The 26,730-nt window shown below is 36.1% G+C and overlaps 2 protein-coding genes across 2 annotated transcripts; both read right to left on the minus strand.

Moving 5' to 3' along the window:
* Positions 1 to 746: 746 nt before the first annotated feature.
* LOC122659531 (gibberellin receptor GID1C-like) lies at positions 747 to 9,710 on the minus strand. Its single transcript, XM_043854634.1, has 4 exons — positions 9,681 to 9,710; positions 9,493 to 9,561; positions 3,053 to 3,635; positions 747 to 775 (listed from the first exon to the last, which is right to left on the minus strand). The coding sequence occupies exons 1-4, from the start codon at positions 9,708 to 9,710 to the stop codon at positions 747 to 749; spliced, it is 711 nt and encodes a 236-aa protein (XP_043710569.1).
* A 209-nt stretch (positions 9,711 to 9,919) lies between these two features.
* On the minus strand, positions 9,920 to 13,996 carry LOC122658907 (tubby-like F-box protein 3). Its single transcript, XM_043854059.1, has 6 exons — positions 13,349 to 13,996; positions 12,455 to 12,542; positions 12,112 to 12,241; positions 11,843 to 12,022; positions 11,150 to 11,628; positions 9,920 to 10,202 (listed from the first exon to the last, which is right to left on the minus strand). The coding sequence occupies exons 1-5, from the start codon at positions 13,694 to 13,696 to the stop codon at positions 11,157 to 11,159; spliced, it is 1,218 nt and encodes a 405-aa protein (XP_043709994.1). The 5' UTR covers positions 13,697 to 13,996; the 3' UTR covers positions 9,920 to 10,202; positions 11,150 to 11,156.
* Between the last annotated feature and the right edge of the window lie 12,734 nt (positions 13,997 to 26,730).

Raw genomic sequence — 26,730 nt, forward strand, 5'->3', positions numbered from 1 at the left:
AGTCCAATGAGTCTACTGCTCGTCATTAATGAGATTGGACACTCCCATTTGCACAACTTGAATAAGACCTCTCCGAATGGCAAAAATTTCCGTTCACAGGATGCTCGAAGAATGAGTGGTGCCATTATGGTGAAAGAAAGATCACCTCTTGCGTTTCTACAAATGCAACCATACCCACCGAGCCCCTCACGCACGGAGCCATCACAATTAAGAACCATCAAGCAGACAACCGAAGACATGAAAAAAATTCTTGTCTAGGACAAGGGATTTAACTTGGGAAAACTGAAGAATTCAATAATATGGGTAATCTCTTCATGACGACGCTTAGTGCTATTGAAACACCCATTATTTCTTTCCATCCTTATTCAGTAGATAGGGGGACTCGGTGGTGGAATTGGTAAAGGTGGAAGAGTTGGAGGTGGGGCTTTACGGTGGTGATGGTGTTAATGGTGGGTGGCGGTCGTGGTGGTAGTAGTGGGTATCTACATTGTAAAAGAAGATGATGATTTGGGGAAAATGAGGGCATTTTGGTCTTTTTAAATTTTATCAAATAGATCAGGGCAATTAGGTCTTTTCAAATTTTTGAAAAGATAAAAGAAAGGGTAGTTTGATCATTTTATAGCATTTAACGTCTGATGTGGATTTAAATGGCTTTAAGAGAGTAAAGTTAGGGGTGGTACATGGAATTTTCAGAGGGTGCGTATGGACTTGTCAAAATCTTAGGGAAGGGGGGGGGGTATGCGTATTTAACCCTTGTTTGATCCCTCTCTAGAACCTAGTGGAAGATTGGACCAGTTAAGTTATGAAGTATTGAAAAAGATTCTCTCTCTTATTATTAATGAATCAAAAGTTAAAAGATTTGAAGAGTAGGTGAAGAAAAAGAAAAGAATAGCAGATGCAATGTTTCTCTTATCCACTTGAATAAGCGCACGAGATATATAAAGTGGGAATGAAAACACTTCTCTACTTACCAGTCAAAGACGCTTCTCGAACTCTGTAGTAGAGTCTATAATACACACACACTTTCCGGTTTTGAATTTGGAACCACTCACTCACTCACTTGGGTTCTTTCCAGTTTCCAGGTCCAGTTACCAACATTTATTCGTACACCTCTCATTTCCAGCTTATTAATTTGATATCTCAGATACTCAGATTACAGAAAGAGAGAGAGAGAGAGAGAGAGAGAGAGAGAGAGATGCCGCCGGGATGGGGACCACCACCAGGACCAGGAGGACCTCCTCCTTGTAACTGTTTTGGGTTTCTGTGTGATGGAATATGCCGACTCATATCTTCATGGTAAGTTTGTTTTTCATTCTTTTGTTTCATTCATTCTTTGACTTAATTAAAATTATATTCATTCCCCCCTCTCTATATATATATATATATGCAACTTCTCTATGATTCATTCTTTCTAAAACTTTTAGTTTTCTTTGATTCCTCATTTGAAACTTCATCATCTTTTAACTAAAAGTAGTCTTCAATCTTCTTCTAGCTTGCCTGCTGTCGTTAAAGACAGTAGTAGCTAGGTTTCCCCCTTCTTTTCTTAATTATGATATCTCCTTCTTTTTGTTACGTGGTTCTCGAATTCTTATACCCGTTTCAAAGTTTGCCCTGCTCGACATTTTTTGATTAATGTAGTTTTCTTCTATCACATAGTGAATTATGAATTTCTATCCTCTCAAGTGCAGTGCACCACATAATGAGAGTGATGGATTTTTATCCTCTCAAATGTTGTACATCGCTTGATGCGTCACGTAGGTGTATTGAGCAGTTCACTACACTTGAGACGATAAAGATCCGTGAATTATCTTCAGCTTCACCTATGGATGTAGTATATCAAATTGATGTGTGAATCACGTTAAATCTTTGTGTCATCTTTGCTTCTTCTAACCACCATATAAATATGATTGAAGAGAGAGAAATATGATTTAACCGCCATATGAATATGATTGATTTTTTGTTTTTGTTTTAACTAGTAAAGTTACACTTTCAACGAAAAATGGAAAGTGGGGTTTTATAGATTATTCAACAAAAAAATGGAATTATTGTTTAAACGATAAATTTGGTTATCTTATAGTAGATATTTATGACAATAAAACTAAATTATTTTTTAAATGTCCACGTAACTACCATCTAAACAAATTCTGCAACGGATAATAATCAAATCCAATTCTAGTATTATTTCTTAATAAAGAAATTTAATTAATAAAAACTATCAGTATATAGTGTTTCAAATATCTTCTTTTTTGATATTTTTCTTTGTCTTTATCTCTCTTGGTAACTTTCTCCCTCTCTCCCACGAGATTCCTCACCCTCTTTTTCTCTAGATATACATCTCAGCGTCTCTATCTCTCTCTATCCCCCCTCTCACGATCTCTCTCTCCCTTTCCCTCTCTCGTACTCTTTTGTCTCCCTGTTTCTCTTGGTTTTAATTTTTTTTAACACTAATTTATCCAGTCAAGAATTTTGATAAGAACTAAGATTTCATAGTATAACTCAAAAAAAAAAAAAAAAAGAATTAAAATATACAAAAAATTTTAAGACAATGTTGCAATTCATATGGATATTAGATTTTATATTAAATCCACAACTTACATAAAAAATAGGGGACTAAAAATTTGGAGGATTCCTTACACTTTTAGTAACAAAATTCTGAAGAAGCAATAACGAGATATATAAAACTCCAAAAGGAAGATGTTTCTATATAACTTGTTTCTATGTTTTTTTTTTTTTTTCCCTGAAAGAATGGAAAAACCTACTGAAAGGTATTTTTTTGGGAGAAAATGAGGTAGTGGATAACATAGTCGTTTGTATTTTTTTTTTTTGGCATACCACCCCTGAGGTTTGACGAAAGGATATTTTCACCTCCTAGTTTTGAAAAATTCTGCGTAACCCCCTGAGGTTTGCAAACGGTAACAAATAAACCCATTCCGTCAGTTCATGACTAACACTGTTAAAAATTAGATTTGAACTGACAAAATTGCCCTTACAAAAGAAGAAGAAAAAAAAAATAAAACACATGCAACTCATCTTCCCCAAAAAAAAAAAACACCTGTAGCCGTATCAATACCCCTCATTGCGACATTATGAACCATGTTACCTCCAGAGCTATCTCCACACAAGTACACGTGAACCTTAGAGTCCTTCCCGTTCCGTAGCCATGGCCTGGAGCTTACCCACTTGAGAGCTGCCCATCCATCATCAGAAGCACAAGGGTACCGGTTTTCTGGTGCACGGCGGTAGTTTACGGAGACCACTACCGCATCACAGATGCCGACGAGTCGCATGCAAAGAGTGTCGTAGATGGCACTGTTGGCGGAGGAGTGAGCGAAGCTTCCTCCATGGAAGAAGATTATGACAGGGACGACATCAGTGCTAAGGGGCTTTTCGAATTCCATAATGCCCGGCTGAGCTGCATCGGTTGGTGCTGGTCGGTAAACCCGGGTGACGAGACTGGTGGCTTTGTCGATTACGACGTCGAAAGAGAAGACTCCGTCAACAGGGGTGGTGTTTGCAGGGACTTTACGGTGAAACTCGGCGAGGTGGCGGTTGAAAGTGCCATCCGGCCGGCGAAGGAGATTGTAAGCAATTTTGAAATTGGAGATGAGGATCCATGTGTTGAGTGGAACAACCGTCTACAAAGATACAGAGAATTCGTCAGAAGACTACATGATGGTCAAATACAAGAACATCGACAAATGATCACAAGAATTATACTTAAAATCTGCAACTAATTTGAAACCATTTCCAATTTTTTCTTTTTGATCGGCAGAAGCAGAAGAGATTCAAGTAATTAAAGAATTGACACAGCAGAAAATGATAAACATCCTGCGCTGTGAAACCCTAGAACCCAATCAAGTCAATAAGACATCCACCACGATGATACAGCAGAATCGATATGTAATAATCCCGAATAGAGTATATAATTGGCCAAAATGAACCCAAATCCAGCTCCAATCCATCAAATCGAATAAGAACCCTAACCCAAATTCCAGAGAAGCCCCATAACCCAATTAAGAAGGAACATCATACAGAATAACCAAACCCACACTTCACAACATGAAACCCACCCCGAATAGAAAAATCGAATACACACAAAACCCATAACTCTCTTTCCTTAAACTCCTCTGCTCTTCTTTTCTCTTTCTCTTTCTCTTCTACTTAGTTAGCAAGCAAAAACACAAACGCACACATACAGAGGAAGGAGGAACAGGGGATGGAAGAAAGAAACAATGAAGAAACAGAAGACAAATAAAATAAAAGAGGTTTAGCAGGTTGCAACTCATCTTCCCCAATCGATTTTGGTGAAGATGAGTTGCAGGTTTTGTGTTTTTTGTTTTTTTTATTCTTCTTAAAAGGGCAATTCCGTCACTTCAAGTCTAATTTTTAACAGTGTTAATCATGAACTGACGGAATGGGTTTATTTGTTATCGTTTGCAAACCTCAGGGGGGTACGCAGAATTTTCCAAAACTAAGGGATGAAAATATTCTTTCGTCAAACCTCAGGGGTGGTATGTGTAAATTTTTCTTTTTTTTTTGAAGAATGAAAAAGTCTTAGGAAATAAAGATTGGTACAGAGCATGGCAATGTATATATACGGGTTTCTATGTTTTTTTTTTTCTTTGGAAGGATGGAAAAATCTTTTTTTTTTTTAACTTATTAAATAATTTAAATATACTTACCTAAAAACAAGGGAAAAGTCTTTTATTTTCTCAATTTATGAACCCTATTTTTTTTAGAGAGCAAGATGTACGTACATATACTGAAGGGTATTTTTTTGGGAGGGAATGAGGGAGTGGATAACAGAGTCGTTTGTATTTTTTTTTTAAGAATGGAAAAGTCTTAGGAAATGAAGATTGGTACAGAGCATGGCAATGTATATACACGATTTTCTATGTTTTTTTTTTTTTTTTTTTGGAAGGATGGGAAAGTTTTTTTTATTTTTTAACTTATTAAATAATTTAAATATACTTACCTAAAAACAAGGGAAAAGTCTTTTATTTTCTCAATTTATGAATCCTATTTTTTTTGGGAGAAAGCATGGCAATTTAAATATACGCGTTTCTATTTTTTTTTATAATTTAAATATACTTACTTAAAAACAAGGGAAAAGTCTTTTATTTTTTTTATAATTTAAATATACTTATCTAAGAACAAGGGAAAAGTCTTTTATTTTCTCAATTTATGAACCCTATTTTTTTGGGAGTCGTTTCTCTTTTTTTTTTTTTAAGAATGGGAAATTTTTTTTTGAAGATAAGATTGGTACAAAGCATGACAATTTACATACATACGTTTTTTTTTTTTTAATTTAAATATACTTACCTAAAAACAAGGGAAAAGTCTTTTATTTTCTCAATTTATGAACCTATTTTTTTGGAAGTCGTTTCTTTCTGTTTTTTTTTTTCAAGAATGGAAAAATCTTAGGAAATGAAAATAAGATTGGTACAAAACATGGCAATGTACCCCTATTTTTTTGGGAGTCGTTTCTTTATTTATTTTTTTTAAATAATTTAAATATACTTACCTAAACACACGGGAAATTTTAATGTAAACTACTCAATGTACATACACACGTTTCTATGTTTTTTTATTTTTTAGAAGGGACAATTTTTTTGGATTTATTGATATTGTTGAAGGGTATTTTTTGTATGAAAAGATTTTCCATGACTTTTGAGTTCCTACTTTTTAATATAGTATGATTTGTGTTGGCAGTTGTTACGTGCTGTGTTGTTGCTGCATCTTTCAAGAGTGCTGCGGACCATTATTCGGTCCGCCTCCTGGACCGCCTGGTCCGCCCGGTCCTCCACCTGGGCCCCCTCCATTTTGAACATTGAACCTTCGATGTGCTCATCATTCTCTAATTATATATTCTCTTATCAATATGTCTATTGACTCTTTCGTGTATGCAACACTTATGTCATATAGAATCTCTCTCTCTCTCTCTCTCTCTCTCAAAATGTATGGATTTGTATATGGAATCAAAAGAATTGGAGTGACTTCTTTCTTATTCTTCACTCTCTACTGTCTATAGTTTTAGGTATTGGTATTAGATCGGTCATGATTGATACTGATATGAAACCAATAGTTATTATTAATATTGGTAAAAAAAAGTGGTCTTCTCCCTGAGTTTTAATTCATGTGGCTATTCTATCCTACTATATCCATGATGATCATGATTTGTCTGCTATACTTGCGTTAATTTGCATCATTCATTTGTATACACAATCACCCACTATGCATTATAAAGATCGACCTTGTTATGATCAAATGAGACCTACTGTTATACAGAAAAATCTCCAAGTTTATTATACAACTTTGGGGAAAAAAGAACTCTACTTGGTCGCACGCCCCCCCCCCCCCCCACCCAGACACAGGGGGTGGCGAAATGACCACCCCCCCATGTTGGATGCCTGGGCATGTGCACTCATTGCATCATTCATTTGTATACACAATCACCCACTATGCATTATAAAGATCGACCTTGTTATGATCAAATGAGACCTATTGTTATACAGAAAAATCTCCAAGTTTATTATACAACTTTGGGGAAAAAAGAACTCTACTTGGTCGCATGCCCCCCCCCCCCCACCCAAACACAGGGGGTGGCGAAATGACCACCCCCCCATGTTGGATGCCTGGGCATGTGCACTCGTTGCACCCCTCGTGTTGGCACACGGGCCTTCGATCAAGCAATATTCTCTCTTCCATAATTTTTTCAAGGGGAAGAGTTCTCTATCTGGTAGCGTGGCCCCTACACCAATGTGAGGACCAATGGTAGTGTATGTGGAAGTATCAACGTGGACGGGATTTCCGCCTTTCATGGGGGGTGGGGCGGCAACCCATTCATGTGTCTAGGCGCAAGAGCTATGCTCTCAGAGAGACTCCTTATTCCCTTTTGTTAAATCACATATTTTAGGAAATCTTTGTTTCTCAATCCCAATTTCTAGGGTTCTGATCGATTATCGATTTTTGAACCAATTCTTGTTGCTTGTCAGATTAGACCAGAATTAGTAGAAGCCAATCCCATATCTCATTTGAAAACCTTGGTTAGGATTTGCCATCTCAACATATATTATTATTATTATTATCTTTTTGATGAAATTGTAATCACACAAACCACACAACAATCCCAAAAGGTTAACTGACTTTTGGGACTGATTATTATTATTATTATTTGACAAAGGCCAGGAAATGTTTTCCTAAAGATAAAAAAGAGATCGAGTTTTTCTTCACCACGGTGGGGGAGTAATCCCTCAACACAGCCATTGTTCCCATTAGATTGAGCTACTGAAGGGTGTTTTCAATTTTCACTCTCTACAATAGAAGTTGGGAGTTTGACACAAGAATCCAATCATAATATCAAATCACTAGTGGTGAAGGAGTTCTTTACACGAGTGAAGGAAAACTTCACACAAGAAAACAAAAAACTATAAATAACAAAAGACCAAATGTTCTCTGTGCCGGGGGCGCAGGCTGCACCCAGATACATGGGGTGGATGAAATGACCACCCTACCCTCTAAATGGCAGCCCATGTGTCTAGGCGCAGGCTGCGCTGTGGCACAGAGAACATCAGTCCATAATAAAAATACATCTAACATCTTCAATTTTTTTAAAAAAAGGAGAAATTACAATTAACATCTCCAATATAAAATAAAAAGAGAAAGTTTTCCTTCCTTGTGACTGAACGACAAGTACAACCATTTAAGATTATAAATGCTTTGCCCCTTATTGTACAAAGTTGATAATACCTCCTACTATTTTTTATACACTCTGGACGTCATCCGAACCTTTTGATCAAGTGATTGACCATGGATGAGGGACAATTTTACCTCCTACAAAAACTATAAGCAAATCAAAGCCGCTTTGTGATTGACAAGTTTTCCAGTTTTTTTTTTTTCAATAATATTAGTAGAATTAAGATAACTTGAGAACTGCCTAAACGCAGTTGGCAGTAGTGTGGAGTGTAAAAGCCCACCCTACCAGCCCATTTACGTAATTTATGGAGAGAAATCTATCCCAATAACAAATGATTTAGTGGTGTTGAATTCATACAAATTTATACCATAATTGGAAAATCGGGGTTTTCAATTTAACTCGTCTTTTTCAAAACCTGGTGAATGAAATAAGTCAAACCTGATCAAAACTAAATTTTGATGAGTGGGTGCAGAATGGTGTCATGCTTGGAGGTGTGTAGGAAAAAAAGGGCTCTCGACTTTATAATCTCAAATTCTCAACCAGACATGCTTCAATAATATAAGTTTCTTTGCATATAAACATAAGTTGTTTATGATTTGCATAAATTTGGACATTTTTTTAATGGTCTATTATAATCTAAGCTACAAAAGGAAGGCTAAGACAAGTCAACAGAAACCTATAACTACCACAGAAGGAGGTGCCTTTCTTGACATAATATGCAAATTAAAAGAGTCAATACCTCGATCTCCTTGGGGGAGGGGAGGGGAGGGGAGGGGGGGGGGGGAGGAATGCGCTCCAACCAACCAACAAACTTGGAAAGAGTTTGGTATTATATAACTTAGCCGAATTGCCATGACTCTATTTGTTACTTGATTCGAATGACTTGACAAAGTCAAAACCTGATTTTTCAACTATGATTTATTCATTTAAACCTCAATCAGATCAGACTAGACCTGATTTGATAACCAAATATATATCGGATAACAAACCAAACCAAAACCAAAAACTTCCTTTTTGGTTTGATTTTGGGTTAGCCCAGTAACATACCAAAACCAAGCCTGATCAAAATCAGACCAAATTGACACCCTTAGCCTTGTGTATGTTAAACTAGATTATTTTGGCAATTACATGTACAAGTATAAATTTTAATTGTGTAGTATTATAGTTTCTAGGGTGCCTTGTATAATCATCGATGAAAACCGCAGATAGATCACATATTGAGGTTGGTATCTGTACTTGCAGAATCGAAGGCAGAAGAAGAAAGTCTTCAATACTCACGCTTAAAAGAGGATACCAAGAGTTCGAACTATCTAAGCACATTCTTGCTTTCTTTTTTAAGGTGCTAAGGTGAGCCCTCCACAATTGTGCCTTTTTTTTTAAGGGGGGGGGGGGAGGAGGAGGATGCACACATGGGACCCAAGGGGGGATTTTTTTTTTTTTTTTTTTTTTTTTTTTAAGGGGAAGGGGGTGTTGGTACTTGGTATTGGCCTTCTGCCTGACTGATGCTGTTGGAGTTGAGAGACTCCAATGATAAAATAGTTGTTTTTATCGTTCAAGAATGCGAAATCGACCAAGAATGCATACCAAACACAACTGAGACCAGCCCAAGACCCTGCTGTGACAATCATGGGCTCAAAGTACCAGAGCAAGCAGCGTCCGCACACTCCTGGTTGGTATATAGCATTCAAGTTCAATCCAATCTATGTTAGGGTCCGCGAGGAGACATTAGTCCTAAACAAATCAACATTAACAATCGGTGGTGATGGTGTTTTCTGTTCTATTCTTTCTGATTTTACATTTAGAAGAGAAATTTCTGAAGCAATAAATAGCTCTTGCTCTGTTACCTGAACTGCAATGCGCAAAACCTGAATTCACAAATATTCTTATGAATGAATTCTCTAACACTAAGTAGGTTCTCATCTTGGTTCTGATTTCTGAGTTTGCCCTCCAATAGTATAGTAAGAAACTTAATGAAATAACTTACAGAAATAGAACTAGAAGCCACTGTGTACATCAACCAGTCATCTACTGGACCGAAGCCTTGTTCCAACACAGGCCTAACCCTGAATTAGAGCGGCCCGGCCTTGCACAAATATATGATAGATACTGCTAGTCCATGGCCTTTTCGAAGCACGTAGAAAAATTGTTCTCCAGCATCTCACCAGACCATGGGCAACCCAACTGCCATTTTAGCCAAACTAACACCTTTGAAACTAAAAATTGAAAACTCAAGCCTCAGGTTTGGTTTGAGTGACGAGAGACACATACAATAGCTTCTAAAGATCCCAAACCCAATTGCTCGACCTGAATGTCTCAATCTTCCAGAAATATTTATGTACACCAACCAAAATATACAAGAAAGAAAAACAGAAAAAAAAAAGAGACTCGGGAGACAAACTTGCAGCTCCATTGCAGTCCACCAGTCTCAGCATTTAGCATTGCATAGCTGAATTCTGATTACTTTCCATCACTTTCATGAAACCCCAGGAAGATCCTCCAAACACAGCTGCTCAACAGGAACAAAATCAAAGAGAAAAACAGAATTAATAACTCAGATTTAATGACATGTACATAGGATGAAATTAACAGAGTAATCTAGACAATTTCTTTCACTAGGCCAACCAAAAGAACCTCAGTTGAATAATCAATTGACCACTCGCAGAATATATGGCACAAGCATGATAATTCAAATGAATTTACAGGAACTTGTGGATCAAGGTACAAATAAGTAGCACCATTAATGATTTAGGTATTTGCCCACCCAAGAATTTTAGGTATTTGCCCACCCAAGAATTGGTCGACTCTTAGATTGGATGGACCAAAGCAACACAATCACCTCCACCCAACTGGCAGTAGCAATGTAGCATGCTTCAGAGAAACATGGAAAGTATTGCTACAGCTTTACATTTATAGCACACAGGTTATCACTCCAGACAGCCTAATCATGAAACAGCTCATTGCACCTATGTACATTATACAAGAAATTCATCCATGTACCTCCATTATCTAAAGCTAGCTGTAAATCCGATTGTCAGAACCCTAAATCAGTCTGCCTTCAGTTCAGCACATGGTCTTATGCAAGGGGAAATGAAACTCCTACATGGCTACATGCATGGCACAGATTCCCAAAGTGTAGTTGGCCCACACTTTATTGGCATGTGGCCCACTGCATGATGTGGATCCTGACCATGCATCTACCATGCAAGCATAGGGGTTAGGGGAACAGACATTTTGCATTGATTTGTCAGTACAATGGTCAATGGACAATTTGCAGAATGAAAGAAAAACAGAGGAAGCACAGCCTTGACCATGCTTAGGAAACGTTTTTTGAAACGAAACATCAAAGAAAAATGTAGCAGTTTAACATTCAACGGTAAATACCCCAAGAAATTTCCAGCTAAACTCCCCCCCCCCCTCCTACAAAAAAAAAGTAGTAGAAATAAGTAGATGCACCTGATTGTCATTCACAAGCAATCTTGGTGTCAAAGCTGCTGAGGCAGATAGCAAATGCCTGAAATGCTGAGAGTGGATACCGGTAATCCATGGTGAACAAGTCCTTCCCCACTTTCCCAAACTGAAGGATGACTTTCTCATGCTCCTGCCCTGCGGGTCCATTCTCTGGAGAAGCCACCAATTGAAAGTTCTTCACCGAAGCAACCGTCACCCGTCCACGGAAATTCAGACACCAGCATTGGAGTTGCTCATGCCACCTAGGAGCCTTATTCTTTAACACAAGCAATCCATCTTTTGGTGTAGTCAAAGGCCCTGATAGGACATTGTCTGAACGGATTGATTTGGATCTAAAAAAGGGAAGAGAAGGGAAGGAATCCAGATTACTAAGGGGGAATTCAGTCTGTGTGGGGGCCACACCCCCAGGTTCAATTGCAGAGGCAGGGATGGCATCCATTATACAATTCATCCTTCTTGGACCCCTGATTGTTCCATAAGATACAACTATCAATCGAATTGTGTAGGAAAAGAAAAGAACAGGTAAATTATGATCCCCGATAATAACAAGTGATTCTGAAGGATTCAGACAAAATTGACACATGAAGCAATACTTAGAGCATCAAATTTTGTTTGAATCGCTGCACAAAGCCCACCCCCAAAAAAAAATATCTCTAAAAAGCTGCATAAACGTATTACCTGGAACCTAAAACATTCAACTCATATGATATGTGTGCTACTGGGTAGTTGCCAGCAGGGACTCTGGGAGAGACCTGTTTCAAACCCACCAATCGTGTGGAGCGACTTTTTGTAACCATGGCTCCAGCATGAGGAGGCTGTGCATCATAGATAGTAAACTTGGTCCCCAAAAAGTTTGACCTACCAAAAAAAGCAAGAAAGTGAAACCCTGGCCCAGCCCCCAAAAGAAGAAATCAACATTTATAATTTAATATGCAGCTTGAGAATACCTCAACTTCCCAATGTAAGTTCCACTGCCCTTAGACATATCGTCAGAATCTAGAGAGATGATGTAGTCAGTGCAAGTAGGACGTCGGCACTTGCGGGCAGCAAGAAGGAACTTGCCATTATCAGTTAGTGCTGCTCAGGATACGGGAAAGAAGAAAGTTAAATAATCACAACTCACCTACCTCAAAATTTCCTATTTGATATAAAATAAAACAAAGGAATTTAGTTCTTTAATAATCTGAGCAACCAATAATCCACCAGATAGAATTCCCCCATTGCAAGTATAACTCCAAGCTTGAGGATGGAAAAGAATTAGTTGATAAAAGCAAGATTAAAAACACTCACCTTGAGTCAGTCCAAGGTAAAGATGGTATGTTTGGGTGGCTTGGTTCCGTTTTATAAAACACTGGAAGATGAAGTCTCTAGGACCAGGCTGCAAAACCATTACAATAGCTTTCTGAGAACAAGCACATAAAACCTTGAGGCCAGCAAACAATCAGAAGATTACAAGCTCCCTAAATTCGGAAAATGTTAATGAGAATAATACATGACTAAGATTCTGCATTGGATGATAGACTAATAGCATGATTGCCTTCTTACAAATTATTAATCCAATGCAAAGTGTGGAATATATGAATACACCAGCATACCCAATATTCGAAAGATAAAAACAGAAACAGAGCCATTTCTCAGCAGACTAAACCAGTTAACTGATGATCAATGCTTTACAAGAATGAAAACTAACCCCATCCCATTTTCTGCCCAAGCTTTTGATCAAGCTACTTCAGGATGCACAATTTGCAGTATGATTCAACAGATATCAACAGCCACAAGCCTTACTGATATTAAGTAAACATAAGAATTGCATACATTTAAGAAAGGTAATGATCCAAACTTTGCTGGATCGCTCAAGAAAGGCAACACATCTATTTCCCTTTGTAACAATAAATAAAGAAGCTTCTTTGCTTCAGAGCATTGGGTCTCTACACGGATAGAGAAGTCAATATGCCATTCAGAAAACTTCTGAAACCCTTTTCAGATTCTAATGTACTGGATAAAATACAACCAAAATAGGTTGAAATCAAATGAGCATGCACCACGCCTATGATTAGTAATAACAAAAGCATGGAAGCGTTCGTGCTACGGTACTAAAACGATTAAACTCAAAATAATAATAAATAAGTAAACAGGAAGAAAAATAAAAAAGCCTAATTCATCAGTGACGTTCATAGCTCAAACCTGCTTCAAGGCAATTGGAAATGTCAGCTTTCCGGAGACTTCGGGAATCTTCACAATCTCTTTTGTGATTTCTCTCCAATTCCTGCAAACCCCAGCACAAGCAACCACATGCTTCCTGGGGGGCCAGGTAGTCTCTGATGCTTCTATCCTCATAAGCACGTCCCTCAGAAGCTCTGGTGGCATGTTAGCCCAACAGCTCTGCTTCATAGCATCGACTGGGACGAAACCATCCTGAACCACCCGATGTGATCTCGATCGTAACCCATAACCTAGCTTCACTTCAAACCCTTTTCGCGAGATGCTACCAAAATCACCCTTCATATCTTGAATGATGCTCTTGAGCGACATTTACTCCGTCTCTCACCTCCTCAAGGAATCAAATAGCAAGATACACATACCAAAAACCCTCCAAATCCTCACCAATCCCACGCCCTCATCACCCAAATTTTATATTCAACAATTCGCTCCCAAACCAGTAACCTTAAAACAGATATAGAAACCAGAGCCCAACAGATCAAGAGCCTTAAAAGCTTAGAAGATGAAAAAAAAAAACCTATCTTTCATGCGAAACACAAATTCTCACTACAAGTACAAGAAGACACTATCTTAAAATGGCAAAGACCACAAGTATTGATCACGGATCCACCAATTCAACAACCGAGAAATAGATCGCCTCATAAAGAGAAACCCAAGTCCATGAAATCGATCGGTTGGAGTTAGACCAACAAAGATGTCCGAAGTAACGCCATGATTCCGTCCCTTTCCCTTCAAAGCTACAGAGATTTTGCAGTTAATTGAACTACAAGAATACAGATAGATAAATCCGTTTCTTCCGGAACACCCAAATAAACAGCAACAAGAATGCCCTTCCACTAAATAACAAAAGGGAAAAATAATCAGACAGATTGAGACGTGAAACAGTTGCAAACACGAGTAGATAAGATCCGAACCTCTCTACTCGTGTAAACCTATCTGGAAAGCTTCTCAGTTAATAGTTTGGAGTACTATTTAGGACCCTTTAGTACAGTTGCAGAGCCCTAGATAAGAGAGAGAGACAAGAAATTAGGGTTTTCTGCGAATGCCCAATCACTTCTTTCTGGTTCGACGAGCTGCTGCAATAACGAGAATGGATCTTTAAAGCTTTATTGGGTCATCGTCTCATCCAGACAATCCTGTAAGAGTATATTTATATTCTTTTGAAATAAATAAATAAATTATTAAATCCATGGGCTGTCACCAGACTCACTACAGTCGTCTCTCAATCCGGTTCGATCCCGTCTGGACCGGTCCGGACACCATCACTTTTCCCCCCAACTCCCATGTGGACATGTTACCGTGGTAACCCAACTGGGCCCCGCCTTCAATGATTGCTTATCATTCACGTTAAATATCAAAATACCTCTTGGAGAATTATATTTAATAAAACAAAAAAAAAAAAAAGGAAAAAGCAAGTTCCCTCTGAAGAGGGCTCTCTGCTTCTCTCCCATCTTAAATTATATATTGGGAAAGAGAATGCTACCGGTTGCATCCGGTGTTTGGCGCCTGCGCCCATATAGAGGGTGGAGCAAAATGACTGCCGTATCGTAAGGGATTTTTGCCTTTTCATGGGGCCACGGCAATTATCGCATGTGATCAAATAGTGTTCTTTCTCCTTTATAGATTATACATGGGTTGTCTGCTATTGGTTTGATGCGAAAGATGTCAATATGAACAAATCAATATTAATCTCTCTCTGAAGAAAAATTTTGGTTTGTTTGATGTCATGTAAAAGTCTAATGTAATAGTTGTTTTTGAGATAATGATGCTCAAAGGAGTTGAAATCACGGTCTCAGAATTTGTGAATTTGACAATTCAGATTGGAATTAGTTGTGATTGATCTTGATTTCGACCTATTTGGAATGGTTTGTCATGCAAAAAAATTCTAGAATCATTGAGTTTTTAGATTTGAAAATCAATTCTAGGGTTTTTGGGATTGGATTGAAATTGGTAGATTCGATTTGATTCCAGATTCCATATTGTTTCTAGACAAAGGTTGAAATCTGAATTAGAATAATAACGAGGGTTTTAAACTAGGATTGAAATCTACAGGATCAGTCTATTTGATTGAAAGGGAGTGAAGTTGATTTTGACTAAACCCAGATTCTATTCTAGTGAGTCCGATTCAAAATTCAAATAAGAATACTAACTAAATGAGATAAAGTTCTTTGCACTAGGGTGCAAGGTGTGCCCACATGAGGATGGGCGAAATGACTAGCCCACCCCCTGAATAACCCAAACCTCACCCCATGTGTTTGGGTACAGCCTGCACCCAGATGTGCTCCCAACCAAAGAACATGCGCCCTAACCAAATATAGTCTAAATCAAAATGTTTTTCTTTGAGATTTTGCTAAACATTAACATCACAAAGCGGTTACTTCTATGGGAAAAGAAAAAGTGAGACTACTTCATCGGAAAGTTATCTCCTCAGATCCATTTTCTCAATTTCCTCTAATAGGGGAGCAGAAATGACCACCCTACCCCTTATCCGAACACACTGCCCTAGGTGGGATCCACCCCCCTATTAGAGGAAATTGAGGAAATGAACGGGCAGGGAATTGTGGGGAATAAAGATTCCTACTTCACCTACTTAACATATCCCTGCCAACAAGGGTTACTCCCTCCCAAGAAAATCCTCAAATCCTATCAGGGAAAGAAAACAAATAAAATGGCAAAGATTGTTGGGTTGTTAACCTATTTCCACCACTTGGCATATAAGGTGTGGCTGAAATTTAATGGGTAGGTAGACCCAAAGGCCCTCTACTCGCATATCAAGTTTCAAGTCAACCTAAAATTTAGGTCAAAATTACATGGTTTATTTGTCATTTGATTTTAGCATTTGTTCAAGTTAAAGGTTAAAATAGAAATGTGAACATTGTCAAGTTTGAGGGGTGTTTTGACACTAAATTGTGCTCTCACTCACAGTGAAGAGAATCGAGGGTCATAAGTTTTCTCCTTCCGTATTGTGGACATTGCCTTTAAAGTTCTATAAAGAAAAGAAATCTTTTCATCATGGGTGAAGAGAAATCCAATCCTTAAAAGTAAACAAACTTGAAAAACTGATCCTATGGTTCACTTGTCTCATGTTAAAATCTTGAAAATGATGTTACTGCTTCACCCATGGTTTCAAGAATCGAAATAAAATCGATTGAATCGGGCAATCTCGATCAAAATTGGTCAAGACCAATCCTGATTCCGAAGGATTGAAACAATTTTCTTTTGAATCTCCAATGATTTAGGTTTGATCTTCAATTTTTTGCCAATGCTTTCTTCTTTTAGTCAGTAAAATAGAAGTTAATCAATTAAACTTACCTCTTGTAGAAAAGATCCCTAAGTCTACTGAATGAAAAAAATTAAAAAATCTTTGTTTATTCTTCCTTGCTCCAATGTTTAGGGTTTTGGCCAATTCCGGGCTGATTCTGATCCAAATTGATTGGATTCGATGGAGGTTGATCCCATGTTAGAACATGGTTTTTAAAACCTTGGTTCCAATAAATCATAAAACTTGTGCTTGGGGGAAAAACAATAAAACAGCCCTTCGAAGGGCTTATGAGGATCTAGATCCCAACAACAACAAACTCAGCTTTATCCTAACTTAATGGGGTCGGTTACATGGATCCAAACAAAACAAAGTAGGGCAAACTCCGGTGTAGAGAGAGAGAGAGAGAGAGAGATGATAGTGTTATTGGTGAAGCCTGATTTTTGGTCTAGAATGTGCGGTTTAGATCTTTGGAGGGCCATTACGACCTCAAAACGATCTCGGATTGCTAAAAAATGGCATACGTTCCTACTGGCGATAGGGTATTGTGTTGGGCTCGTCGAGATCTTCGAAACGATATATTTTGAGATATACGTTATGTTTTGGTCCGACCTTGTCCAGTTTGACAATTTTTGGGCCCAGGGGTATTCTTGTACTTTTTTGGATTAGGACTTTTCTATATAATGTTCTTATCTTTGAGAGGACTGTAAGAGAGGTTTAGTAACATTTCCAGAAAATAGTGAAATTCGTTCTGTTGCTCGGCTATGGATGTAAATTCCATCTTGGGGATGAACCACGTAAATCCTGTGTGTTTGTGTGTGCTTGTTCTTTTCTGTTTTATGTATTTCTTCTGCAAATCGCCATTCTGGGCATTGTTTTCTTAACAGATAGAACATAAATGGAAACATGAAAGATAAAGTGTGAAAGTAAGATGAAAAAAGACACAGCCCAACAAGTCGGGAGAATCTCAACTAAATGGGGTAAATCTCCTTACACATTACCATCCATCAAGAATTCCATACCCCCGTGATAAAATGGCAATCCATTGAAAGTGAAAAGGCATCACTCATCACTTCACAGTAAGCTTTTTTTTTTTTTCCCTTGGGCAAATACTCAGTGTGGCCAAATTTACTAAACCTCTTGAGGGCAAAAAGGGAGTTACAATAAGCCTATATCATCAAGAAAAGAAGACAGAGAAAAATAAACAGTAGAGTGATCATTATCAAAGCTAAAAGCATTGCTTATCTAACATTCTATATGTTGCTTCTAAGGCATCTATTAAACCAAATCTATCAAATCCATTATGAAAACAAAGCAGCTTGTTGTACATTGATTTGCTTTCAATTTTTTCTTTATGTTTGAACATAATTACCAAAGCTTCATTTTACATGTAAAAGGGTTGGTAATTTCAATTGCACACATTAATTTAATGTTCATTTTATTTGAGCATTTCCACATTCCATATAATACACTTGGGTGGTTTATCTTTAATTATGCATGGTTTAGACTATCAACCACAAGTCTTACTTAGGGAGAAGGATCTATACACTAGTCTCATATATTGGCATCCTCTATGCTATAGTCGACATTATTTTCAATGGGTGTCGGAATGTGCAACATGAGGCTCATGATTTTAATGACAAGAGAAGAAGGAGATTATGCGAGAAGACGTATATTTTAACGCTTGCATGCCATTCTTTCTCACATTTTCTTAGTCATTTTCATGTTTGGATTTTGGAATGATGGTGAGGTCAACTCAATCATCGATTTACAGGTCTGAATGACTTAACAATGATCTTTATATATTTATGCGGTGATTACATGGTTTTAAAAATCGAATCAAAATTGGTGGAATTGATCGATTTGTATTGGAATCCTTTTGATTCTATGTTGACCGATTCTAATCTAGTCTAATCAATTTTGAGACGATTCAAATTAAAATCAATGGAGACTAATTCCATACCTGATTTTGAAAATTTTAAACCTTGGAAATTTATGTATTGCCATGATCTATTGAATGGTTCTTATAGCATTTTTTAAAGAATGTATTTATATATAATGATTATAGTTGAACCCTTTTTCAACTCAAAAAAAGACCTTAAACATAGAAAATGCTTTCATTTTTCTACACAAAGAACTTTTAACCATGTGTTAGTTGTTTTTCATTTCTTGGGTATCATTTGTCTACTTATATGAAGACTTGATAGAATTTGCTTAGTTTTCTAACACTACTATATAAGATTTCATTACACAATGGCTTTGTGATAACTTAATAATTAATCGTTGTTACTACTTTGACCCAAAACCCTGATAAAAAGTTGTCCCACTCAACCAAAGCCTCAAGCAAACGAGCTGAATCCGATGGTGTGCTCCCCACCTCTTCGAATGAGGGAACATGAGCCTTATACATAATATTTTTTTGGTAAAATACATATGGGATAAAGTTCTTTGCACCGGGGGCGTAGGGTACGTCTAGACACATGGGAGGTGGGCGAGATGACCAGCCCGCCACCCTTAATACCCAAAATCCCACCCCATGTGTTTAGGCACAGCCTGCACCCAAATGCGCTCCAAAGAACGTGCACCTAATACAGATATTAAGGAAAAAGTTTTCCTTCAAGACCTTCACTTAGAGAAGATGATTCACCTACCATCCTAAGTAGGCCTCACAGCTTCAACCTAACGAGTTGTTAACACTTGATGTTTGTGTTTAGTTACTATTGCCACCAATTTTCCATCTCCACCAATAACTACTTTGAGCTATGGACAAAACCTTTTCGCTATTGCATTTGGACGTTGTTTTAATAATCCATAAAATTCTTTAGTAGGGACTCAAGTGTTGGTATTGTATCGTATCGTATCTTATTGTATCATATCATATCATTATCAGTGGTATTTAATATTGATCTAAATCAGTATTATTGGCACCTACACTAAAAGACTGCTCCAGATCATCCATGGTTTTAAAAGTGACCAATTTAGTTCACTGGTTGATCACGATTCATGACATCCACCTTTTTTCGGTTAAATGATTCGATTTAGTTTAGCATGCTTAGGGGTAGGAATCGAAACCAAACGTTTAACTAAATAATTTAAAAAATGAAACATGAACCGTTTAAATGGTTTTGGTTTAGACGGTTTTATTAGGTTTTTTTATTTTTTTTAAATTCAAATGGCTGTTTTTCCTTTTAATTTTTTTTATATTAAAATGCATGTAAACTTAACATTGAATTGAATTATTTATTGTTATACATTTTAATAATTATAAATTTATAGTTGTTTATATGTTTTTAATAATTGTAAGATTATAGCTATTTGTTGTTTATATTAACCATGAATGACTTAACTTACTATGTAGATATTTATCAGTTTTAAATGGTTTACCGTCTGTTTAAATGGTTCGGTTCAGTTTAAACCGTTTAACTAAATGATCTCAATTTTGAAATCAAAATGGAACCATTTATTAAATGGTTTCACAGTTTCGGTTTAAACTGCTCAATTGAGTTTCGATTTGGTTTGGACACCATTAGGCACGCTACATTGATTACCTAGCCAGCATATTCGTTAAGAGGGAGAAAGAGAGTTGATGGGTGTCGGTTTGTCAATAAGGGGTTCACATCATTAATGAGGAGAGAAAATGAAGAAGTTGTGACGAAACACATATTTTACATGTAAGCATCAAGGTTTTATGGATCAGTTGTAGATTGGCGAGATTGCTCAATCTAAATCTATATCAGCAGTTCTTGATCTCGATTCTTGGCCAATCCATATCGATGGATTGGTACAAATGAAGGATAATAAAGAAAAAAGGTTTTTTAAATGAAAGACAAGGATAAATCTATCTAATCTAGATCAATACGGGGTGATACAGATTAGTGTCAACCAAGGCCAATCTTGCATTTGATACTGATTCCTAAAATTATAACGGGCATGTACTTGCCTTTTCACCTTATAGCAATAAAAATTATAAAGAAAGTTTTCCTTCATTGTGAATGGAATCCCACCACAAGGCATAATGACGTGTCTCTTGTACACGAATGTTTAAATTAAAATTTTCATTGTTTCAGGAGTCCCATCGAAGTGTCAAAACCCATGAATGAATAAAGTCTCTCTCATCGTGGGTGATAGAAAACTTAATCCAAAAGTCACGTAGAGATTAGTAGTAATATAAAACCAGGAAGGGGGCAATTGAAAAATGTCATCTACGATCGTATTAATTATTGGTGAGTCTTGCCAATTTTAGTCTTTTCATAAAAAGAGAAAATAAAATTAAAAGAAATACTCAAAAATTAATAATATAAAATATTTTTATTTAAATAAGATATATAATTGATTTTGATCATCAAATCTAATTTTGATTAATCTAAGATTTATTCTATCTATCCAAACATGTTGAAAGTTGTCACATCATCTACCATACTATACAACTTAAATTAGTTGGATCAACTAAAAAATGTGGCAAATGGCTGTTTTGTGATCAAAATTTTGGTTTTATTTAACTTACCACATGGTAGATAATATTGTCCATATAAATTCATGGTTTTATTTTCTCTACATGATCTTGACTATTGGCAAATTTTTTCTGCATTAGATTATCCATTTTCTTAAAATAGCTATCAATCATTTGACTACCAAAACAAAATATTTCTATTAGTTATTCTTTTATTGTTATTTTTTAAATTTTGGCAATAGCCATCATCATTTGAACACATATTGTATGGTATTAGCCTGAAACTCAATTTCTTTACCATCTCACCTAAAAACGAAAATTAAAATCAAGGTCGTCTCACTGATCCGTACATGAAAACAAGTCATGAGTCATACATATCATGGTTATAAGGTTAAAAAATAAGTCATGAAACAATGCATATTGAACTCTCATGTCAAATTCTAATTTCTTGTTACAGAGTTTATCATAGCGTAAGGTGAGTGTAATAAAAAACGTAACAATTCCCAGGCAAAAACTGTGGGTATATGCCTGATCAGATCAGGTAGGACTGAAATTTTATAAATAGTAAGACTAAGAGTTGCCTATCCACGTATTGAATTTCAAACTAATTGGAGTAGGTTGTATGGGACAACAAAACATGAAAAATCCAAGATTGCCTGAAGTGTGCACAAGACTATAAAAGGGTGCATGGACATATACGGAAGAATATGCCATGTAACGTTTGGAAATGGATTAAAAAAAATATAATAAAACAAAAATAATGATTATCTCTTTCTCTCTCTTCATTTTTTTAAATTTTTTGTTAAGTTTTTTTGTTTATATTTGTGCCTTCCAAATGTAGTTTTTGGTCTGTTTCCTATATACTCAACAATCAAAATTGTTACATCACTCTTCCAAATGACAAAACAAACGTGCTATGTGTTGTGTATATCCGCCATTCCACAGTCCTAAAAGTCGATTAACCTTTTGGGATTGATGTGTGGTTTGTGTGATTACACTTTCACCAAAAAAAAACAAACATGCTAACTGACCAATTTTGCCCATGAATTATGAATCATAAAAACTTTTCCCAAATAAAATTTTTTTTTTTTTTCTTAACATCTTTTGCGAAAGCAGAAAGCCACCAATCCAAACCTTTTTCTTTACATGTACGCTTGTGCCTCTGTCCCATAGTCCCTCTTGTCTTTTGGAATTATTTCATCTTTTGTATGTTTTCTGGATCTAAATGACAATCTTGATGGTTAGACCATTTTATGTCAAGTCTCACTTTAAGCTAGTAACTTTAATTCTTCTCAAATTTGACCTTAATCCCATATAATCATATACCAACCAAATCATATGGAGACAATAAAGTCCCTATTAGATTAGAATTATTACATCTGACAAAACTAAAAGTCTAACCCTAGAACTAACAAAAATATGAATGAAATATCTTACCAAAAAAATGCAAAATTATGAAATATTACTCATAAAAAGGTTCTTATATATATAGAGTGGATACAACTATAGGATGCAATTTCTTGTCGCCAAAGTGTTTTCTTTTGACCCTGACTTATTTTCAAAAGTTATTTAAAGTAGGGGTAAAAAAGGGTTTTTAATAAAGTTGAAAGTTACTTATCATTATGAGTTGTCATTGTCTTATGTGAAATGACAGAATTTAACCTTCATTGAAATTTTTTTTATTATCTTAGAAGGGCAAAAAAGTATGATTACAACTTCTTTTTTACCAAAGTTGTTTACAAAAATATTTTTCCATTATTATATGCCCTTGTTTCTTTAATCTACGACCACCTAAAAAAAAACAAGGAAGAAAAAGAAATGATACCCATATTTAGTATATTTAATCATATTTTTAAGTAGACATCCAACATTTGCTTTAATATTGAAATATCCAATTTACTCATGGGTGCTTCTTGTTGTCACCAAAGTGGTGAATTTAGAAATAACCTTCATTTGAATGCTTCTTATCCTATTAAAAAAATATATATTTAAATCAAAATAAAAATAGATTTTTACTTTTAAGTCACTATGAGGAGTTGTCGTCTTGTATGATTTTTAAGTTGAAATGTAAAATGATAGGTTTTTACCATCATTGAAAAATATAATAATAATAACAATAATAATAATATTAATAATGATGATGATGTTACAATTTTTTCTTTCACCAAACCTGATTACAACAAGATTTTCCTTTTATCCACATGAGTGAAATATCGGACATAAATGTATCCATTTTTCAATTAATTAATGAAGGAAAAAAGTTTGATCAAATGCTAGCTCAAAAGTGAAATTGTACATCCCCTCACATATCACTGTTTATGTGTTGTTTATATGAAAGGGTGATAAATCATAAATGCCCCTCCCCTTTTTATCAAATTCCAAAGGGAGTGTAGGGAACCCTCTCCCATTAATGAAATACCCATAATTGATGAGATGTTAGTTAGAATTGATCAAATATAGATATGGATCCAGATCAAAGGGTCATTGATACCCTCCTTTCTCTTTTTAGAATTAAAAAAAAATGCCTGCAATAGAAAGATCAAAACAAGAAAAAAATGATTTATCTTTGAGAAGGTAGAGTAGGGAAATGAAACAAAAGAAAAGTGTTATGATTCAATATTGTTTCATGAAGAATTGAAGACTAATGATGAAAAGGAAACGGTGCAACTTTCAAGTAGACACAATTATAGAATGTGAAATTGAGACAAATGGGTGGGATCATGAATCCTCTTTTCTTTTCAATTTTCTAATAAGTGGGGAAAGAAAGAAAAGAATAGAAAAGAAAGAGAGAAACTCAAGTTAAATGTCTTATCTAAGCATTTTCTATGGAATCAATGAACCCAAACAAATAGGGGAGGCCCTGTTTGGCTAGAATTTGGTATGAATGGCTACCACCTAATGGGCAGAATGGAGCCCAACTACTATATCATATACTATTCATGGTTGGTTGATCTTTGGATGTTTAGGAAATGGTTTAAATTGTATATGTGTCAAATTTCAGTTTTAATTTTAATTATGGGAAAAATATCTCTATCTGAGAGTGTAGCTTATGCCAGCACTTCCATGAGTCTATTCCTCTCCTCTCCCATATGAAAACACACCTATGCCTCCTTGTTTTAAGGAGGAGAGAGATAGACACACCGTATAGAAAACTGCTTCCCTTTAATTATTTGTCCTCCTATGTTATGACATACCCTCTCATGTATGCCTTAACTGGACATCTTATTTGTAATCCACAAATTTTTGTTGCTTCATTTATTATGTGTGAAAACACCATTTGTACTAGAACTTGGACATTTGAGATGTGAGCATGGGATCTATTTGTCCACCAAATTTCAATATCTTATAATCTAGATCAATTCCTTTGCCCCTCATTCTTCGAGAATTAAAAACATCTTTTTCGAGTTTGAATTTGTTCGTTTGGAATCTGGGTTTTTCTTTCTTTCTATTTTCATTATTTGCTCTATTTTTTTTTAACTTTTTATTCCCTTCCATGTAAAAATAAGACTACCCAAACACAGGGTTAAAAAACTAGGGATTGGATTGACTGATCCATATTGCATTTCTAGGGTTAGGGTAGAACCTGGCCAATTCCTAACTGATTCTAATCGATTTGGATCAGAATCGATTGGGACCAATCCAGAACCTCATTCCACTTTTAAAACCTTGATCAACCAAGGATTCCTTCTTAATTGAGTTACTTTGGTTTTTTTTTTTTTTTAGGGCGCTATTCTCTATGCCGCATCATAGGTTGCGCCTAGGCACATGGGGGGTGGGCGCAATGACCACCCTACTCACCTTAGTGGCAGGCCCATGTGCCTGGATGCAGCCTGTGCTGCGGCACAAAGAACATTCTCTCTTCTTTTTTTTTTGTTAAGAGAGGGAGGGGGGGAGGGGAATGTTTGAGATTACAATGGGTTAACTAAAAATCTTGATTTTATGCATTTTAATACATCACTTAAGTTGGTAACATATCAGGTAAAAGGCTATTATTCTGCCATTGTCTCCTCCTGTTTAAAGTATCAAATCACAGAAAAGACTAGCCAACCTACCTGAAGCTGATGGAATGAATGAAGTGTGATAGAGACTGGACTCTAGTGCTATCCTATATCTAATTAATCAAAAGGATTATACTGGGCAAAAAAGAGGAAGAATGTTCTCTGTGCCGCAGCGTAGGTTACACTCAAGCATATGGGCCTGCCACTTAGGGGGGTAGGGTAGTCATTATGCCCACTCCCATGTGCCTGGGCGCAGCCTGCGCTGCGGCACAGAGGACAGCGTCCCAAAAAAAAATAAAAAGATTTGAGCCATTATTTATCTTGTAGGTCATTCCCCGTTCATTGTACATCTGTGGCTCTTTCTTCTTCAAGATGTACACTACTCCTGTACATGGTTGCTGCATTTAGAATCAATCTTAAATGGCCAAGGTCCACAAATTCACTAGTTTACTTCCCATTTAAAAATCAAACTTGATTTAAAAAAAAAAAAAAAAATAGGCAACTTAGTTAAGGAAGTGATATTCTTTGAGATCTCCCCTTCCAACTTTAATTAGAGTGTCTCATATTTAATCAAGTGGGTGGCTTTTCCTTTTATTTTATTTTATGAGAAAGGTTCCCCATACTCCCCCTTAGATGAAATTATTAATTCATATTTTCTCTCAAAAAGAAAATTTGAATAAAAACTTCATATTGGGACGTAGAGTACCTTGGTGGTTCAGAGACACTTTTTCCTTAAATTATTTATTTGACTTGTTATTAGGTTGTCCAAGCTTTCACCCCAAAAAGAGAGAGAGAGAAGAGCATGCAGCGCGGTAAGCTTTCTAAAGCAATTTAAGCAATATTTTTTTTTTTTTGGCTCATTGAGAGAGGATTATTTTATAAGCTATAAATATCTGCCATGTGGTATATTGAATTTCACTAAATAAATTGTTAGATAGATCCCAAGGTTTCTTATTTACATGTTAAGTTTCAATCGAAACAAAATTAGCGAAGTAGCAAAGATAAAACTTTGAAAATCTAAAATTAGAGCGTGCACACCAAGGCATGGATTATAAGCTAAAAGAAAATGTGCATGACAATACAAAAGAGGTATATGATCAATTTTGATTCCAAAATTTAATATATGACTTGTCAAAGGCATGCTTCTCTTGACAGTACCATGTTTTGACAATATTCTCAAATAATAAATTTAAGGACAACATTTGTTGATCCCATCTGCCATATTGACTGAGTCCTATTGACACGGAGATTTCAAAGAACACGTTTATAATAATCTTGGATGAAGAGATTCTCTCTTTCACCTCAGGTGGCGAGAATTTTCTCCTTGAGGAAAATGTACTGAATTAGGGGAGGGGATTGCTTTATTATATACACATTACGCAAAGCACCATATGAGATTCACCAACTTTCATATTTAGTCACATTTAACACATTAAAGACATGCTAAATAAAGATTATTTGTTTATTTTTACTTTTTCACCCTTTTGAGTTGTTCTATCACCCACAAAAGGGTAGAGGCAAAAATTCTCTCCTCATTTGAAAGGTCGGTTTTTGGCTTCTGAGAGATGGAGGCCCCTTAGCTATATGGCTATGATGAACTTCCAAAAAAATAAAATGATTTGTTTGAGAATCCACCAAT

This window comes from Telopea speciosissima, chromosome 4 (assembly GCF_018873765.1).
Source record: "Telopea speciosissima isolate NSW1024214 ecotype Mountain lineage chromosome 4, Tspe_v1, whole genome shotgun sequence".
Taxonomy (NCBI): domain Eukaryota; kingdom Viridiplantae; phylum Streptophyta; class Magnoliopsida; order Proteales; family Proteaceae; genus Telopea; species Telopea speciosissima.

Excerpts from the sequence above, each read along its gene's own strand:
- LOC122659531 (XM_043854634.1), bottom strand. The coding sequence starts at position 9,710 with ATGTACACAGTGGCTTCTAGTTCTATTTCT. Across the intron at positions 3,636-9,492 it reads CAGAAATTTCTCTTCTAAAT|ACGGTTGTTCCACTCAACAC; the intron begins GTAAAATCAGAA and ends GTATCTTTGTAG. Across the intron at positions 776-3,052 it reads GGGTATTGATACGGCTACAG|GTTCTAGAGAGGGATCAAAC; the intron begins GTGTTTTTTTTT and ends ATCTTCCACTAG.
- LOC122658907 (XM_043854059.1), bottom strand. The coding sequence starts at position 13,696 with ATGTCGCTCAAGAGCATCATTCAAGATATGAAGGGTGATTTTGGTAGC. Across the intron at positions 12,242-12,454 it reads TTACCTTGGACTGACTCAAG|CACTAACTGATAATGGCAAG; the intron begins GTGAGTGTTTTT and ends TATCCTGAGCAG. Across the intron at positions 12,023-12,111 it reads ACTTACATTGGGAAGTTGAG|GTCAAACTTTTTGGGGACCA; the intron begins GTATTCTCAAGC and ends TTTTTTTGGTAG.